The sequence below is a fragment of the Phascolarctos cinereus genome, unplaced genomic scaffold (genome assembly GCF_003287225.1).
Source record: "Phascolarctos cinereus isolate Bilbo 61053 unplaced genomic scaffold, phaCin_HiC Scaffold_4;HRSCAF=312, whole genome shotgun sequence".
In the NCBI taxonomy this organism is placed as follows: domain Eukaryota; kingdom Metazoa; phylum Chordata; class Mammalia; order Diprotodontia; family Phascolarctidae; genus Phascolarctos; species Phascolarctos cinereus.
The window spans coordinates 151,578,725-151,596,239 of record NW_027555847.1 but is presented as its reverse complement, the minus strand read 5'-3'; the positions used below and the strand labels follow the sequence as shown (position 1 = coordinate 151,596,239).

At 37.8% G+C, this 17,515-nt stretch overlaps 1 protein-coding gene across 11 annotated transcripts in view; it reads left to right on the top strand.

Annotated features, from left to right (window-relative positions):
- The window catches only part of TLE1 (TLE family member 1, transcriptional corepressor), a 118,631-nt gene that overhangs the window by 51,410 nt on the left and 49,706 nt on the right, over nucleotides 1-17,515 (top strand). For 8 of the 11 annotated variants that reach the window (XM_078152668.1, XM_078152665.1, XM_020966920.2 and 5 more), the window contains 2 exons: nucleotides 7,377-7,581; nucleotides 8,327-8,343. In XM_078152668.1, coding sequence (XP_078008794.1) covers nucleotides 7,377-7,581; nucleotides 8,327-8,343 — 222 coding nt within the window. The remainder of the gene's footprint in view (nucleotides 1-7,376; nucleotides 7,582-8,326; nucleotides 8,344-17,515) is intronic. The other 3 variants (XM_020966925.2, XM_020966919.2, XM_020966922.2) reach the window with 1 other exon arrangement.

Below are 17,515 nucleotides of genomic sequence, written 5' to 3'. Positions count from 1 at the left end.
TTCAGACCTAACCCTCTAGTTAGAAACACCATAGGATTGAGATCGTTATTTATAAAGTCTCTCACATTAAAAAATTTAATTTATCATAGCTTTAGAATTGAAAGGTGATTCAACATTTAGTTAATTATCTTCCTTTTACATTCCTTGTTTTTGTTGCTCAGTAGTTTCAAGTCATGTCCAACTCTTTGTGACCCCATTTGGGTTTTTCTTGGCAAGGATGTTGTGATGGTTTACCATTTCCTTCTGCAGCTCATTTTATGGATGAGGAAACCGAGACAAACAAGGTTAAGTGACTTGCCCAGGGTCACACAGCTAATAAGTGTCTGAGGCCAGATTTGAACTTTTGTCTTCCTGACTCCAGGTCTGGTACTCTGATCTCTTGCACCACCTAGCTGCCCCCTTGTTTTACCATCACCTTCATTTCTGAATACATGTTTTTCCCTGTCCTAATAGGCCATTTCTTATAATAACAAATAATGAAAAAGAGGAGAGCAGTTTAGCAAGACTAACCAACATGTCAACTAAGTCTAATGATCACGGTAATGTTCTTCTACTCATCATTGTCCACTTCTGTGTAGAAAAGGAGGGATCTCTGTTTTCTGTTCTCTATGAGACAGGCTTGGTTACCCTAACAACACTGTATTTAATTCTTTTTTGTTGTTATTCCATTCACAGTGTTGGAATCATTATGCATATGGTTTTCCTGGTTCTACTTCATTCTTCATTAGTTCAGAGAATTCTTCTCATGTTTCTGAATGTTCCACAAATTCATTGTTTATTATGACACAGTAATAGTTCATTACATTTACATGCCAGTTTGTTTAGTTGTTCCTCACTCAAATGGGTACCTACTTCATTTCTAGCTCTTGATACCACACAAAAAAAAGTGATGCTATGAATGTTTTCTTTTTATCATTCATCTTCTTGCTTAAGTTTCTAGTGGGGGGCATCTGAGTCAAAGAGCCCAGAGATGGACATTTTGGTCTCTTTCTTGGCATAATCTCACTTTCTCTCCCCCAGGATGATTGTACCAAGGTGTACAGCTCCTTAGGAATCAACAGTTCGTTAGTGTTCCTGTCTTTCCATAACCCCACCAACATTAAGTATTTACTTCTTTAACTCTCTTTGACAGTTAGCTGGGTGTGTGAGGTGAAACCTCATCGTTGTTTTGATTTGTATTTGTCATTAGTGAATTGGAACGTTTTATATGGTTGTGATGAATACTCAGCACTTCTTTTAAGAATTAATTGTTCATATCTTTTAATCATTGGGGAATGGCTCATCACTTACATTATTGTTAGTTTTCTATATACTTTAGTTATCAGAGATATTTTCCCCCATTTGATTGCATTCCTTCTTAATGTAGTTGTATTGATTTTGTTTTTGCAAAAGCTTTTCAATTTATTTTTTGTGATTGCTTTGTTTGGTTAGACATTCTCACCTGTCCCATAGCAATAAAAGATGCCCATCTCATTCTCTTGTGACTTTTCTTATGGTTAAACATCCATTGTGAGCTTATTCTTGTATAAGGTATAAGACTTTGATCTAAATCTAATTTCTGCCAAACTACTTCCCAGTTTTCTTAGTAGATTCTGTTAAACTGAATTCTTCTCAAGTAATACATGTCCTTGGGTTTATTAAACACCCTATTATGAAGTTCAGTTGCTTCTGCTCTATCCTTATCTAATCTGTTCTGCTCATCTACTTTTTATGTTTTTTAACCAGTTTTGATGGCATACAGCATAATTTGAGATGTGGAAATGTTGTTCCATCTTCATCCCTACATTTTTTGGTTATTTTCCTTGAGATTTTAGGCCTTTTTTCTCTTTCCAGATGATTTTTGTTGTTACTTTGTCTAGCAAGTAGTCTCCTTGGTGCTGATTGTTAACTCACTGAATTGGTAAATTTATTTAGTTAGTATCATTTTGTCAGTGGAACCACCCAACTATGAACAGTGAATATCTCTAATCATTCAAGTCATTTAATTTTTTAAATAGTGTTTTGTGATCGAGTCTGGAGAAGTCTTGTGCCGTGATATGCTGAAACCTAAATAACTTAATGCATTTTTTCATTATTTTGTGTAAAACTTCCATTTTTATTTCCTTCTGAATTGTGTTAATGCTATATGGGGATGTAATTTATTTTTGTGGGTTTATTTTCTATTTTGCTGCTCTACTGAAGCTATTCATATTTCCTTTGCTCATTCCCTGAGGTTTTCTAAGGAAACCATGTCATTTGGGGACAATTTTGTCTCCTCTTCAACTATATTTATGTCTTTGATTTCTTTTTTTTTTTATTACTATTGCTAACATTTCTAGAACACTGAAAAATAACACTGAATATATAAGAATAACACTTCAAATAACACTGAAGAAAAGAGGCATCCTTTCTTTACTCCATATTTCTTGCAAAAGGTGCTAGTATTTCTTCATTGAAAATAATGTTGGGGGTAGCTAGGTGGCACAGTGGATAGAGCACCGGCCCTGAAGTCAGGAGGATCTGAGTTCAAATCTGGCCTCAGACCGAACACTTGACACTTACTAGCTGTGTGACCCTGGGCAAGTCACTTAATCCCAATTGCCTAAAAAAGGAAAAGAAAATAATGTTGTCTTTTGGTTTTAGATACATACTTATTTTATCATATATATCCCCTCTTGGTTCTCTGCCCGTCATTCATTTAGTTTAAATAGTATGCATACCTTTTGCCTTTTTGTGAAGGAAGAAACTGTCATTAGCTCTGGAGAGAAGATATTTTTCAAAGAATGTGTAGGTTTTTCTGTTAACTTTAAAAAAATCTATTTTTTGCTTTCAAGACTTTGCTTTATTTCTGTAGCATCTTCTTAGGAAAGTTCAGAGGAAAAGAATAAACAATTCAGTCTTTATTCCCTCTTCCTGCCTCCCTCTTACATGGGTGAGTAACATGATGGACTGGAAAGTTTTAAACACTTGCCATCTGTGCCCTTGGGCAAATTATTTAACTTCTTACTCTCAGTTTTCTCATTTGTAAAATTGAGATAATAGCATAACTCATGAAGTCATTCTGAGAGAAGTACTTTACAAAACTCAAAACAATATGTGCGTGTGAGCAAGTATTATAGAGATTAATTTCATTACGTTTATTCAAGGAATTTAGTGGAGTTCATTATCACTATCCTTCAAGTTTTACATACTATTCTTCTTTATATTCCAACTAAACCGGACCACAGCTGTCCCCTGAGTGTGACACTCCATCTACCACATCTGGCCCATCCCTCTTTGCCTGGAATTTCCTGGCTCTCTTTTGGAAGTCTTGACTTCCTTCATTGTGAAGTAACACCTCTTCTATAAAACCTTTCCTGAGTCTCCTGATCTGTGATTTAAAAATGAAAACAGCAACAGTTACTCAGTATCTTTTCTACATTTTTCACGTCTTAAGAATTGGTTCCTTTCACTCTCACAATGATATCCTATGCATAGCATGCGTTACCTCTGTGTATGGTCTGGTACAGTGCTTCCCATCCTTGCTGTCTTTTGTGCCATTTCTATCATGTCTTCAGCATGTTGGATATTGTAATGTAGTCTCAATATAATAAATGTTTATTGATGGATAAATAGGGTGACTTGACTGTCTTTGGAGAACGTGCCTTGTAGAAAACTTGACTTCTGCTGATTCTTCCTTGAATTAGCTGCCTAACTAAGTTGCACGCCAACTTGTCTGTCTGTGACCTTGTGTGGACCTCCATATATAAAAATTTGGGTTAACTGCTCTTTCTAGCACACATCTTTCACTTTCCCAATCCTCTTTCTTCCATCCTCTTTCTTCCATAGTGGGTGCCTGGGATGCCACCCTCTACATTCTCTCTTTATTTTTACCACAGTGACAGCCTAACGATATTTTCTGTCTTCCACTCATTTTGTTGTTGTTGTTATGTGACCCATTTGGGATTTTCTTGGCAATGATATTGGAGTGGTTTGCTGTTTTCTTCTCCAGCTCATTTTACAGATGAGGAAACTGAGGCAAACAGGGTTAAGTGAGTTGCCCAAGGTCACACAGCTAGCTAGTAAGTGTCTGAGGCCAGATTTGAGCTCAGGAAGAGGAGTCTTGCTAACTGTAGTCCCGGTACTCTAGCCACTGTGCCACCTAGTTGTCCATTTCCACTTCGAGACTCACTGAAATGTTACTTCCCCATAAAGCTACTGTTTGATCTCCCCAGGAGAAAATCATCTCTCCTTACTTCACTCCGTTCTTCTGGGACATAGATCTGTTCTGTAGTACTTAAAGCATCCATCTCTACATTGTAGTTTTTTGCTTTGTCATGCCTCTCCCTACTTGAATGCAGTCTTTGAGGGCAGGGAACCTCTCTCTCATCTGGGTTTTTTTTTTTATTCCCCACCCCCTGGACCTTGTACTTAGTTGTCCTATTAAATGTTTGATTTAAATGAATGTTAAGTGATTGTGAACCACTCTGTTGCTTCTGTGGACTGCACTACATTTATGAGCTTTTTGCTCAGAAAGAGCCGACCATGCTAAATACTGAAGGTCAGACTCAGGATCACAATTGGGGGAAGGTAGAAAAGGATAGGCGTTAAGAGTGATTGACATTCAGTAAGCCAGTTTATTTGCCATTTCTACTTAATAGTTTTTTGTTATCTCCATGCCTAGCATGGTGCCTGGCACATAGTAGGCACTTCATAAAATCTTGTTTGATTGATGTATTGGGTTCAACCACCACCCCTCCAGTCATAGCTTCATAGTTATTTTGAATCAATTTACATGTTAGCATTTACATTGTATGCCTTGGATTTAGTATTTCTAAAACTTAGTGAGGTGAGAAAGTCTACATTTCCATTCCTAACAATAATGAATCAAAAACAAATGAGTTGAATACCTGCTTGTTCTGGCATAGAGCTAAAAACCCCTAATCCTTTTTTGAAAGGCATTTTGGTGAGGAAAGCAGAGTCTACTGTAGTTGAACTTCCACTTTGCCGCCGCCCCCCCCCATCAGTGCTATGGTTAATTATCCACTGCAGTTGCTTGTGTATGCATCATTGGGTTCTCCTTCCCCTCCCCACCCCTCCACCCTCCCCTCCTCTCCCAACACCCTCCCCCAAACCGGACATAGCTCTTATTCTCCAAGTAATGATAGTAATTGGTGCTAGGACAGACCTTTTACTCATCCTTCTCTGAGCACATTTCTTATGGCAGGTGTCTAGTTTTTAATTAAGTGCTAATGAGCATGCCTAGCAGACCGTGAGGCTGCTGCCAGCTTCTCCAGTTTTATGTCTTGCTGTTGCTGAGCCCCTTAACAGGTGACAGAGCAGGAATTAGTGACTTTGAAACGACAGGAAGGTGATTATATGCATAAAATAATTGTTACTGTGATCTTAAAATGGTAAATGCCTCGTTTAGATACACTTTTCAAGAATACTCTTCTTGTCGTCCCTGGTCTGTCTTTGTCCCCATTTTTCTTCTCATTAGGAATGGTTTCACTTCAGGGGTGAGGGAGATTTATGTGGAATGTGGTCAGTCCCCTTTTCCCAGCTATGGGTGGTTTGTTTTTCAGATGATGAGGAGGGGGGAGGTTTACCAAGGTTTTTATAATTCTATGCAAAGATTTTCCTGATTTCTGATGATAAATCACACGATTTTACCTTATTCTCTGAAGGTAGAGAGATTTGAAGACGGTATTTATTGTTCTATTTAGAAATCAGTGAGAAGGTAGTGCTTGAGGCCCTTACAGAAGAACGGGCATGATTTAATGCTGTAGGAACCATCTAGGCGGGCCATCAATAAAATAAGCAGTTGAGGCCCAGGGAAGTTACCACAAATCAGAGCCTTAATTTTGGGATCTGACAGGGCACCTTAGAAATTAAGCTTTAATCATTTTTACTCTTTCTTCTAAACCTAGTTTTATACCTGGCAGCTGAAATATGGCTAAATTTATGTTGCATTGCCTTTTCTTGAGTATTTTTCATTGCACACAGTAAGCTATTAACTGTAATTTGAGAGAAAAGAATACCTTTTTAAATGTGGGCAAATTTATAGCAGGGTAGGGAGGAGGGGGTGGGGTGGGGGTGGTACAGTGTTGTGTTAGAGAGGGAAGCAACATGGGTAGAAGGAAGGGTGGGGGGCAGTCTGGGTGGAGAGCAGAGACAAGAGTGTAGGCCCTGCTGCTCCTGAGCTGGGTGTCTTTGGGCTTGCCACTGAGCCTCAGTGTGCTCATCTGTAAATAAGGAAGGTGGACCAGATAGTCGCCGTACCCCTTCCCTCTTTCAGCCGTTGATTATAGGGTAAATTACCTAGACTGGCTAGGTGTGCTGCTTTCATTCCCCGGGGAGCTGGTCATTGCAGAATCAGTCGTGAGTTGGAAGGGACGGTGGAAGTCATTTTGTCTTACCGCTGCCTAGAAGCCTTCTTCTCTACAAAATTTCTGACAAGAATCACCCAGATTTTCTCCCTGCTTGTTTCCTTCAAGTAAACATGACTTGAGTCCACAAGGGAGAGGCCGTTCCGTTGTTGGGCGGTTCTCATTTTCCAGTTATTCTGATGTATTTTGAGCCCGTGTCTTGTCTTCCCGCTGCTTCGAGTAGTTGGGCCTGGTTCTGAGCTCTGGAGCTGAGCAGAATAAGCTTAATCCCCCTTTTCCACATGACAGCCCTTCAAATAAGAAAGCAACTGTTCTGCCTCTTGGTTTCTTTATTCCTTTTCAACAAGGGAGAAAAATCAGTTTGGCTGTCTTTGTCACTTTGGTGTTAGATTAATGCCAAGGGTGTGTGGTTGAAAGGAGATTAGAGATTAAACAGATTCATAAATGGAGGTCCTGGAAACTTTGCCACTGATTCTACCCATTTAAATGACCTGATCAGGCCTATGATAACTAAAAGTAACTAACTTTTAGGGTGAATCATTGTAATAACAGCTGATATTTACATAGGCTTACTGTGTGCCAGACAGTGTGTGCTGAGTGTCTCATGCTGTTCTCAGAACAGCCCTGGGAAGTAGATGTTGTTATTATCCCCATTTTACAGAGGAGGAAACTGAGGCAAACTGTAGATAAGTGACTTGCCCAGGGTCACACAGCTAGTAATTGTCTGAAGTCAGATGTGAACTCGGTTCTTTCTGACTCTAGGCCCAGTGCTTCTACCCATTGTGCCACCTAGCATCTGGGGATCTAGGATTATAGTTCAAGAAGAATGGTATGGATGGGAAAAAATAATATGTGAAGCATGATCCTGGAATCTAAAGAGTTAACCATATGTTTACTTTTTTCTCCCTCTTCTTCCCTCTGTGTCTTCTTTCTCTCTCCATGTTTTATTCCTCTTACTCTTTTTTCCTCATGCCCTTATTTCGTGGTTCTGTTCTCTTCTGGGAATGACCAACTACAACCTGCCCACAGCAGCAGCAATTGCAGGCTCAGCATCTCTCTCACGGCCATGGACCTCCAGTGCCTCTAACACCTCACCCATCCGGACTCCAGCCTCCTGGGATTCCACCCCTTGGAAGCAGCGCTGGCCTCCTGGCCCTCTCTAGTGCATTGAGTGGGCAGTCTCACTTGGCAATTAAAGATGACAAGAAACACCATGATACAGACCACCACAGAGGTGAGAGGCATGGCAAGCCTGATTAGGACCTGATTCTTTGTCAAATGAATATTCATACAATGCTGCAAAGTTGTGTCCATCTCCTAAAGAAATCCCAAGTTTATATAAAATGAGAGAAAAGGAACTGTCGAAAACCTTTTTACCACTGAAAAACTGAAGTTTTCAGTGTTTGAAATGATGGGGATTTGTAGGCTTTCTCCCACTCTATAGATTGTGGGGCTTTTTTTTTTTCCTTTTTGACATCTTGGCAACTGCTTAATGTAATGTCAGTGGCCTGCACCATATTATGGAAAACTGTTAACTGCTTAATTGGGTGATTTTCAAAGAAAGTAATGTTGTGAAATGGGGTGAAATGAAAGTTAAATTTTAAAGTGAATGTGTTCAAATGAAAGGTTAGATAATTGCATCTGTTACTACTTAGTTTCATAGGCTTTAATTCTAGTATGCATTAAATATTGGGCAAAATTGCACTTGACTAATTTTTGAAGAAAAGTAATTTATTCTGTCATGAAATTAAAAAAATAGGCTTTGTGTATGGTTAAACTGTAAATCTTATGTTTACAAAATACTGTAATTTTCAGGAAATCACTGTATTAGGAATGTGCAATGACTTATATAAATAAAAGCCATTTTTAAAACTGTTCGGGGCTTGTGTTCTAATTTTTCCCCCCTTTTTTTTATTTCTGTTCTTGCCTCTGTGTCTGAACGGGCATGTCTGTGCGTTTCTTGGTAACCACGGGATCAGACAGAGAACCGGGCACAGTAAGTACTAAAACTCCTAACATAAAAATATTCCATTTTTCCAACACTTGCCCAGCCTTTACTTCTCTTTCTCCTTTCTCACACACACACACACACACCCACACACACACACACACACACACACACACACACACACTCTTTTGTAATGTTTGTTTTAGTTTTTTGGGGTTTTTTCTTTTTTTTTATTATTGTGGGTGTTTTTTGTTTTTTAAGTGAAAATTTTGGTTACTTTTCTGAGGTCTTCAGTTTTTTGTGTTAGGCCAGAAGATTTTGTTTAAAAGCTTTGTTAGTAGTGGAGAAGTACAGTAATTGCTTGCTATGGTTGTTGAATGTGTTTAAGTGTGTATTTTTCTCAGACCCATATCAATAATAAACTTATATCTGTGCGTGGGGTTCAGGTTGTATTGAAGAGGTTGTGCAGATTCCTTTTAAGGGAAACCTCCAGGTGAGAAATCAGAATTCATGGTGAGCAAATGTTACTTCTTACTGAGTGATTGATTACACCCTTATGAATATGTCTTAGCCACTTGGTTCACCCATGCACCAAAATTTCCCTTGAGTGTTTGCCTTTGGGGCATGAACTTCAATTTAAATAAAATTACATTAACATCAGTATCTGAGTTAAATCCTAAGAAAGCAAGGCAGTTTAGGTGAAGATGCTATGTGCATATAGGTTACATTTAACCTTGATCCATTTTACATTCTCCACAGCTCCTACATGTCTCCTTTCTGGCTGCCACTATTTGATGAGACGTAGGCCTTAGAGATTAAAATGGTAAAAACAGACTGAGAGCAGGAGCTAGCATTGCCTGCTATTGTGATTTCTCTTTTGGCCCCTTTCCTGTTCAACCCCATCCCCACCCTACCCTCACTTTTGAGGCTTATGAAGATTGAAGAGCTGTGAGCATCTTGAATGTGATTATTATTGTATAGAATAAAATAAGATGCTCTGCATAACTTTTTTGCAATTTTCATATCAAAGATCTTTGAAGCTTTAGGAAAGAGAATACCTAAATACTTAGAAAAATGAAAAACCTAATTCCTTTTTTCCCCCCCTCCCCACATAAGACTGGAAGTTTACAATAGTTACTCTTGAAAATCTTAGTGAAAATTTTTTTTTGTTGAATTGTTGCCAGGGAGACTGATTTTGGTGAGCCCCTCTGTTAAGAGTTTTTTAAAAATTCCTGTCAGATACTCTCTCTAGAATATGCAAAGAAACATCACAGTTAGGGAACAATGTGCATGGTGTCAAATGATGAAGGGAAATGGAACTTTTAGTATTTACTGTCAGGATTTGTACATTTTATCATCCCTGAATGTTTCCATAAATTGTTAGCATTTTCCTTATTCCTACTTTTTCTCTAGAACAAGAATTCTTAAGCTTTTTTTGTGTGTGTCAAAGACACACAGGTCTGTGAAATCTGCAGACCTCCTCTAAGAATAGTGTTCTTAAATGCAAATAAAATACACTGGATACAAAGGGAGCCAGTTATAGTGAAATGCAGTTATCAAATTGTTTTTAAAAAGTGTTCATGGATCCCAAATTAAGAATGTCTTCTCTGGAACATCAAAGGGAGATACCACCATTAGACTAGATAATATTAACAGCATATGAGGGGTTGTCTGACTAAGGGCTTGTCCCTGACTATAAAGAAACACATAAGTGTACGTATGTGTATTTGTATGTATGTTCATATGTGTATATATGTCTACATGATAATAGCTAATATAACATAATAACACTTATGTATGCCAGGTACTGTGCTAAGTACTTTATAATTAGCATCTCATTTGATCCTCACAACAACCCTGAGAAGGTCAGTGCTATTATTTTCCCCATTTTTACAGATGAGGAAACTGAGGCAGGTAGAGGTTAAGTAGCTAGTAAGTATCTGATGCCAGATTTGAACTCAGATCTTCTAGGGCCTGCTGCTCTATCCACTGTGCATATATACACAGTATGTATACTTTTTAAAAAAATCCAGTAATTATATAACACTTAAATAAGAAGACCCATAGCACATCGGTTGGACCCCTGTGATGAACCGATGAATGAAAATGAACAAGGTTGCATGGTATAGGAAGGCATGAATGGGTTACAATTTGCATCATATAGCAATGAGGTCAAACTCCAGGGGAAAAATTGAGATAATGAGATATCCAAAAGGCAGTGACATTTTACATCTCCTGTCTAGCATGTGTATGTAATTGGTTGATGTGACCTACATATACATATGTGTGGTTTGGGACATACTAATGGGAACAATTACCTGTGATTTTTAAAAAACATGAGGGTTTTTTTTTCCCTATGTCAGTGGCATAACTAAGAAATTATTTACACATTTCTAATAGTGGCATGGGATTCTCCTAGGTTTCCCAGATTGGCATGTATTTTATTTTGCTACTTAACCTCTGGTTTATATATTGAGAAATTGAGACATTTTGGCAGGATATGGTTTTAGAGGCTGAGGAGGGAGGAGTACTACCCTTAAGTTTAAAATTGTTCTTTACTTTTTTTTTTTAGCCAAGCTCTGTTATTCGTTTTTAGAAATCATTGAATGAACTTCCTGGTATTGCAAAATGAAAATGCAGAGACATTGCATAAACCAATCAATAAACTAATACAAATAAATCAAATCATTGCTTATTGACCTTTCCATTGTATTTTTAAAAAATTTTCTGTTATCTCAGGCAGAATCTATAACATTTGTTGTCTTAGTGTTTTCAGATTAAGAATATAACAAGAATATCTAGTGTCTATTGCCAGATTAGTTCATAATATTATGAGCCTATAATGCAAAGCGGGCAGGTGTTAAACAGTTTTGTGATCTGACCTTTTCATAGACCTGCCTTAATTCTCCTTCATAGTAAGTAGGTGAGTGCTGCTACCTTTTCATCAGTATAATTTGGCTATTTTTTTTTCTTTTTAAAGGAACACATTTATGATTCTTGCTGAGTATATTATCTGATACAGAGTTTAATATGACTTAAGAGGATACGTATGGGTGCATATAGGAAAATATATTCATCAGTACCTTTTTTAAAAAAAAGTAAATGTTATAATTTGAAATACCAAGCCTAGAACTTGGCAGACAGAAACATGAGTACATGCAACATAATGATAATGCCCACTGGCTATTTGCAACAGGGGTTAAGAAGAGTTATTTGTTTTGTTCTTCATTAGCTTTTTCTTGCCCTTCCCATATTAAGCAGCCCATTATTTACATAAAGTGTAAAAGCTGGACCCTTAGACTGGGACCAAGTTGTATATGTTGGGGGAATGAGGAGGGGGATGTGTCAGACTTATTTGTTCATCTTCATTTTCAGTTATTTAAACAATTTTTTTTCAGGAGAATTGGGCAGTTTTATATTTATGTTGGAAAATTCAGATCAAACTTGATAACTTTTATGACCAAATTCACTCGGTGTGAACAGAAGTTGCCAATAAGTGAGAATTCAGGTAGAATTCCTGTTCATAATATCAGGTTTCAAGGGCATGGTCTTTAGATCACACAGTTCATCTATCCTAAATCTGATTGTTTTTAAATTGAGTCTTGACAGAAATTGTAAGGAATTGCAATTCCAAGGAGCTTTTGTCACACAAATTTTCAAGAACCTGAAAAACTTTTCTAAGGTGTTTGTAAGGTTGAAAAGTTACTAGAGTTATGACCATTCAACAGGGAAACCCAGGGCTTACTGCAACAGCATTTAGCAGTCATAAAGCCTTAACTTCTTAGTATTTGGAATTGATTTGAAAATTAATTAGACTCAGTCTTTGTTTCCAGGTTCTCATGGTACAAAAGGTTCATATAGAAAGATTTAGAATTAGTGGCATTTTCCTTGTTCCACTTTTGAAGAAGGAAACTTGAGTTGGTCATTGGTGCTTAAGCTAAAGGGCTTAACAGATGTTTGCTTATGTGAGCATCCAGAGGTGTAAAATTCTCCTTAAGTAGTTCATAAGTGTAGTCTGGAACAGGTGAAAAGTAGAAATACAGAAAATAATTGAATTTTGAGCTAGAAAGGGACTTCGCAGCCATTATTACATTTAACTCCTTCAATTTACACATTAGGAAATAGATTTAGAGAGGATAGGTTACTTGCGGAGGTTGGTCAGCCAGCTAGCTAGTTAGTGGCATTGTCTGGTACTAGAAATTGGGTCTGCTGATAAACTTGGGTAGAATTCTTTCCACTATACCATGCTTTTTTTTTTTTAAAGTTTACCTTTTTTGTGTTTATACTTTGACTGAGATGATCCTTCTTGGGGCTTTTTAAAAGATACACCCCTTGTGAATTTATTACCTACTGGGGAAAATGTAATTTCATTTTCCTTTTCTTGCACATGTATAATAGGCACTTAAAGTATCTGTTGGATTTATTAACTATTTTTATTTTTTATTTTATTTTTATTTTAAATTTATTAAGGATTTATTTTTAACCATTTCCCTCTTTTATGGGGAGAAAGGGGAATCTTTCTTTATACCATAGCAGAATTTGTGCTCCTTGAATAAAAGAAAATTTAATATTGTATTAAGTAAAACCTGAAATTTCTCCATGGTGTAGGATAGTTTATATCAAACTTGAAGTACTTGTGACATGTTTAATTCATATTTCAGAGTCAGTGTTCTGTAGCTTCTAAATTAATAGTGTAAAGAGCTGTCTTGTCAGAGATGATAATCTCATTTTTCATATTGTTTGTGTAATCTAATTTTTCAATATCCATGGATAGCCTAGAGAAAAGCCATATTTTGGGTACTTAAGATCCCTTTAGTTTTTGTTTTAAATCCTCAGTGGTCATTTATGGGTATTTTAAGGTCTGCCATCAGTATATAGGTATCCTACGCCGCATTCAACAAAACTCTTCATACAGTCTTTTTCTGTAGCCCATTTTTTAGAAGTATAAACTCTTTGAGGCAACTATACCCCTGAAGTGCGTGAACGTGTTATGTATGTGATGTATTTACACAAGTGGCTTTTGCTTTCATGTAGCCCTACCCCTGTAATATGACACTGATCTCTCCCTTCCTACAGTAACTTACCTCTGATACTCACATTTGCCAGAGGGAACAAAAAGAGGAAGAGATGTTTAGCACTATGTATAATTCTCAGTCTTACCTATACCAAGGAATCAACAGAAAAGAATACATGAAGGCATGAGATTTCATAGTTTTTTTTTTAAAACATGATGGAAAACACTTTAAACTTAGTTCCTAAAGAGGATGAGAACCAAATATTCATTAGTTGAGCCTAGTATATGCCATGTACTGTGCTAAGGGCTTTAAAGATACTATCTTAACATTGTCCTCACGAACCCCTGTGAAAAGTAGGTGCTATTATTAGTCCAATGTTCCTAATAGAGAAGGCTAACATTCAAGTAGAATTAAAGGCCCCTTTGTTTAGTGTGTGTGTGTGTGTGTGTGTGTGTGTGTGTGTGTGTGTACACACACACACACACACACACACACACACACACACACACACACAGAGGATGTCCCAAAAGTCTTAGTGCAGTAAGGCTTTTGGGACCCTCTGTGTATGTATGCATGTGTGTACTCAGAGGCAGAAGGTAGCATTTTATGGAAACTTTAGTACTAGTTAAGGGCTAAATATTGTATATATTAGGTTGTTATTTAGTATACTTGAAGTAGTTGGTTTAATTACTAACGAGTGTCGCAAAAGAATTAAAATTTGTAGATAAATGATAAATTTCAGGGAACTTGACCCTAGGTTCTCCTAACTTTAGATCAGTTCTCTACATACTATACCATCCTGCCTCCCCCCAAGCCCCACCCCCACCCCACCACTTTTTAGGAATGAGGAAGCAGAGGCCAGGACAGGTTAAAGTGACTAGACAGGGTTGTGCAGGTCCATGATTTGAACTCAGGTCTGTAACCTCAAACTCAGTGCCTTTTTCTGTTGGATCAGTCAGTTAATTATTAAGTACATATTATTGAGTCTACCCAGATTTCACAGTTTCTGCTCCATGATCATAGCAGCGGTATTTTTTTCAATCCTGCAGGTGAGGAATATAAGGGATTGAGAGTTTCACTGAATTGTTCATGAAAACCGTAGGGCTCAGCCTAGTTCTTAGACCATTATTTCCTATATTGGAAATAGGTCTCATTTTGGTCTTCTGAAATTATGCTGTGGATAGAGTGCTGGGCCTAGAGTTAGGAAAACCTGAGTTCAAATCCAGCTTCAGATACTTAGTAGCTTTGTGACTCTGGGCAAGTCACTTAACCTTTTTTTTGCCTCAGTTTCTTTATCTGTAAAATGAGCTGGAGAAGGAAATGGCAAACCATTCTGGTATCATTGCTAAGAAAGCCCCAAATAGGGTCATGAAGAGTTGGACACAACTAAAACTACTGAACAGCAATGAACTCATGCTTTACCGGATGACCAGGAGAATGACAATATTGGTTTTTGGCAAAATACTACAAGCAAAAGAGGTTTTAAAATCATATGACGCTTACAGTTAAGGCCTCACATTGTGAGTCATTTTGAGGAAGCAAAGAGATATTTAGAGGACAGGAGAAGCATGTTGATAAAGGCACAGAAAGTTAACTTAAGGTCCCTTGTAACCAATTAAAATTTTGTCTTTGTTTTCTTGTTTCATAGATGTATTAATTTCTATTTAACCCATATGGATTAGGAATATACCCTGTAGTGTTGTATACTATGTAAGAGCACACTGATACTTGCCCGTATTTTGAGCCTTTTAAATAGATGTACATCTTTTAGGCCAATCCATTGGGTAGCCAAGGCTTCGAGGTGTGATGGAGCTGCTAAATGAACAGATTTGCTCTTTTGCCCTGTCTTGCTGATAAGTGAGGATTCAGCCTTAATGGATTAGAAAGTCAATCATGTAGTCTTTAAATGTACAGCAAAATCTATGAATGACCAACTGTGCTGGGGGAAAAAAAGTATAGCTTGTGGCAATTATTTAATTGGTGCCAGGTGTAGATAAAGAAGGCACACAGATGTGATGAGGTGCGCTGTCACCTAATTGTTACAATGTTTGGTGTAAAGTTAATTGTCGATGTGTAGAGTGTGCTAGCAAATTAAGTTCCCACTGCCGGAGTACAACAGGATAAGTGAGGTATCATGAGCTCCCAGTCTATACCTCTGACACAGATACTTTTCTTGTGGTTGGAGAAAGTCCCCAAGGGTAATCAGCATGGCAATAAAAAAAAAAAATCCGTTTGAGTGATATGCGTTATCTTCACATTAAGGAAACCTGCCCAGCTCTCAGTGTACCCATGAGTGAGTTTTTCTTTTATGTTTGCCACTGATGGTTTCATGGTTTGGATTTGGTTGGCAGAAAAGTTTCTTTCAGGTCCCAGGATATTTGAAGAGTATAGAACAAATATTCTGGTAAGTGACAGAATGTAATGGTTCATTGAGTTTGCTTTTTTTTTTTCCCTGGAGTTGTTTATAAAAGCATATTAGACCATGTGGACGAGTATTAATGTTGAGTGGGAGAAGAGTAAAATACAAGGAATAAGATGGCCACTTAATAGCTGTGTGACCATGGGGAAGTCACTTAACCCTGATTGCCTTGGGGGGGGGGAGAATAAGATGCAAGGATCAACTTTATAACTACTTTGATATATCATCTAGAATGGGTAGTTTCCAACTATTTTGAATATGAGGACCCCTTTTAACATCAAAACATTTTTATGGTAGTTTTATTCACTTAGTATTCATTAATAAAATACCATTTTCAAAAACAGAATCAAAAGCAGCTTTTTGTCATTGGGTATTGTCCTCAATCAGTCCTATTTATCAATTGAAAAATGGAAATGCATATATTTTCAGGGAAAATTATTCAGTCCACAGAACACGTGTGTAATTGTTTATGATGCTGATAGATACACATGGATTCCTGGACATACAGATACATTGTAGTCATTCTGAGCTGGCTGGCCTCCCCAGAATGTGAAGTGCTGGAAGGGCCCTTAGCATGTTGGAACCCACTGATTGAGATATTTTCCCCCTTTATACTTTAGGCGAGTAGCATCCCCTGGGTGTCTGTGAGACTGTAAGGATAACCAGCTTTATTGTTCCTTTAACTTAAGGCTCCTTCCAGCCCAGCCAGGTGAGCTGTTACTCAATTGTTAGGTTACTCAATTAAAGCTATGTGACTTAAGTAGAAGTGTTATTTCCTGTTACCTTTGGACCTTTATTTCCATTATATAACCAGAGAATCTATTGAACCCTTCAACCCAGAACATTAAAACCTTTTCCTAATTGGTGAGCTGGATGGTGCAGCACATTCAGGGAAGGGAGGAAGAGGAACTGGTACATGTTTCCATAAAATTACGTTGCACAAATGGCTTTGAGAGTGCTCTGTAATGTATGGTACATTAGCCCATTTAAGATATTTTAAACATGCACTTATTCACACTGTGCCATTTTCTAACTGGCACATTCCCCTTCAGATCCATCGCATCATTGCTATTAGCGTTAGCAAGGAGGTTGCTTTACCCCCAACCCCCCACATTTGTTTATATTCTGTCACAAGTCATCCACTTTCATGGGTCCCATAGCGGTCTTGGTTTTTGACTTCTCTGTAACTGAAATGCTTAATAAGCCGCAGGGGCACAAATGAGAAAACTCCCTGCTATGGGAGCTCAGGCAATTTCATGTTTACTTAACTGCTCTTCTCATCAATGAAACAAGCCCATATTTACACCATTGTTCTTGTTACCATTAAGCATGTGGTATGGGTGTGCATGAATACAAATAAGGCATGCCATTCTGGGGCACACTTAATATTTATTCAGCCCAATAATTTGTTTCCAGCTGTGGTACCAAATAACATTTTGTGATAGAAGTATGTTTTGGGTTTAATTCCCTCATATCTTTTTAATTGAATTTTCTTTCAATTAACAAACACTTTCTCTTCATTCTACGTTCCCTTTTCCCCTCTGGCAAAAAAGGAGGGGGCAGGGAGAAGAAACCCTTGTGAGAGATGGGTAACCAACAGAAGCAAATTCCCACGTTGGCCTTGTCCAGCTTGGACTTGTCTCATTTGTATATTTAGTTCATCACCTCTCTTTCAGGAGGTGGGCTGTCTTTTCTTCAGCTTGGCTTCTCTCAGTTTTGGTTGGTTATCACAATTGGTCAGAGTTCTTAAATATTTCAGTCTTTCCACTTTCATAATGTTGATGTT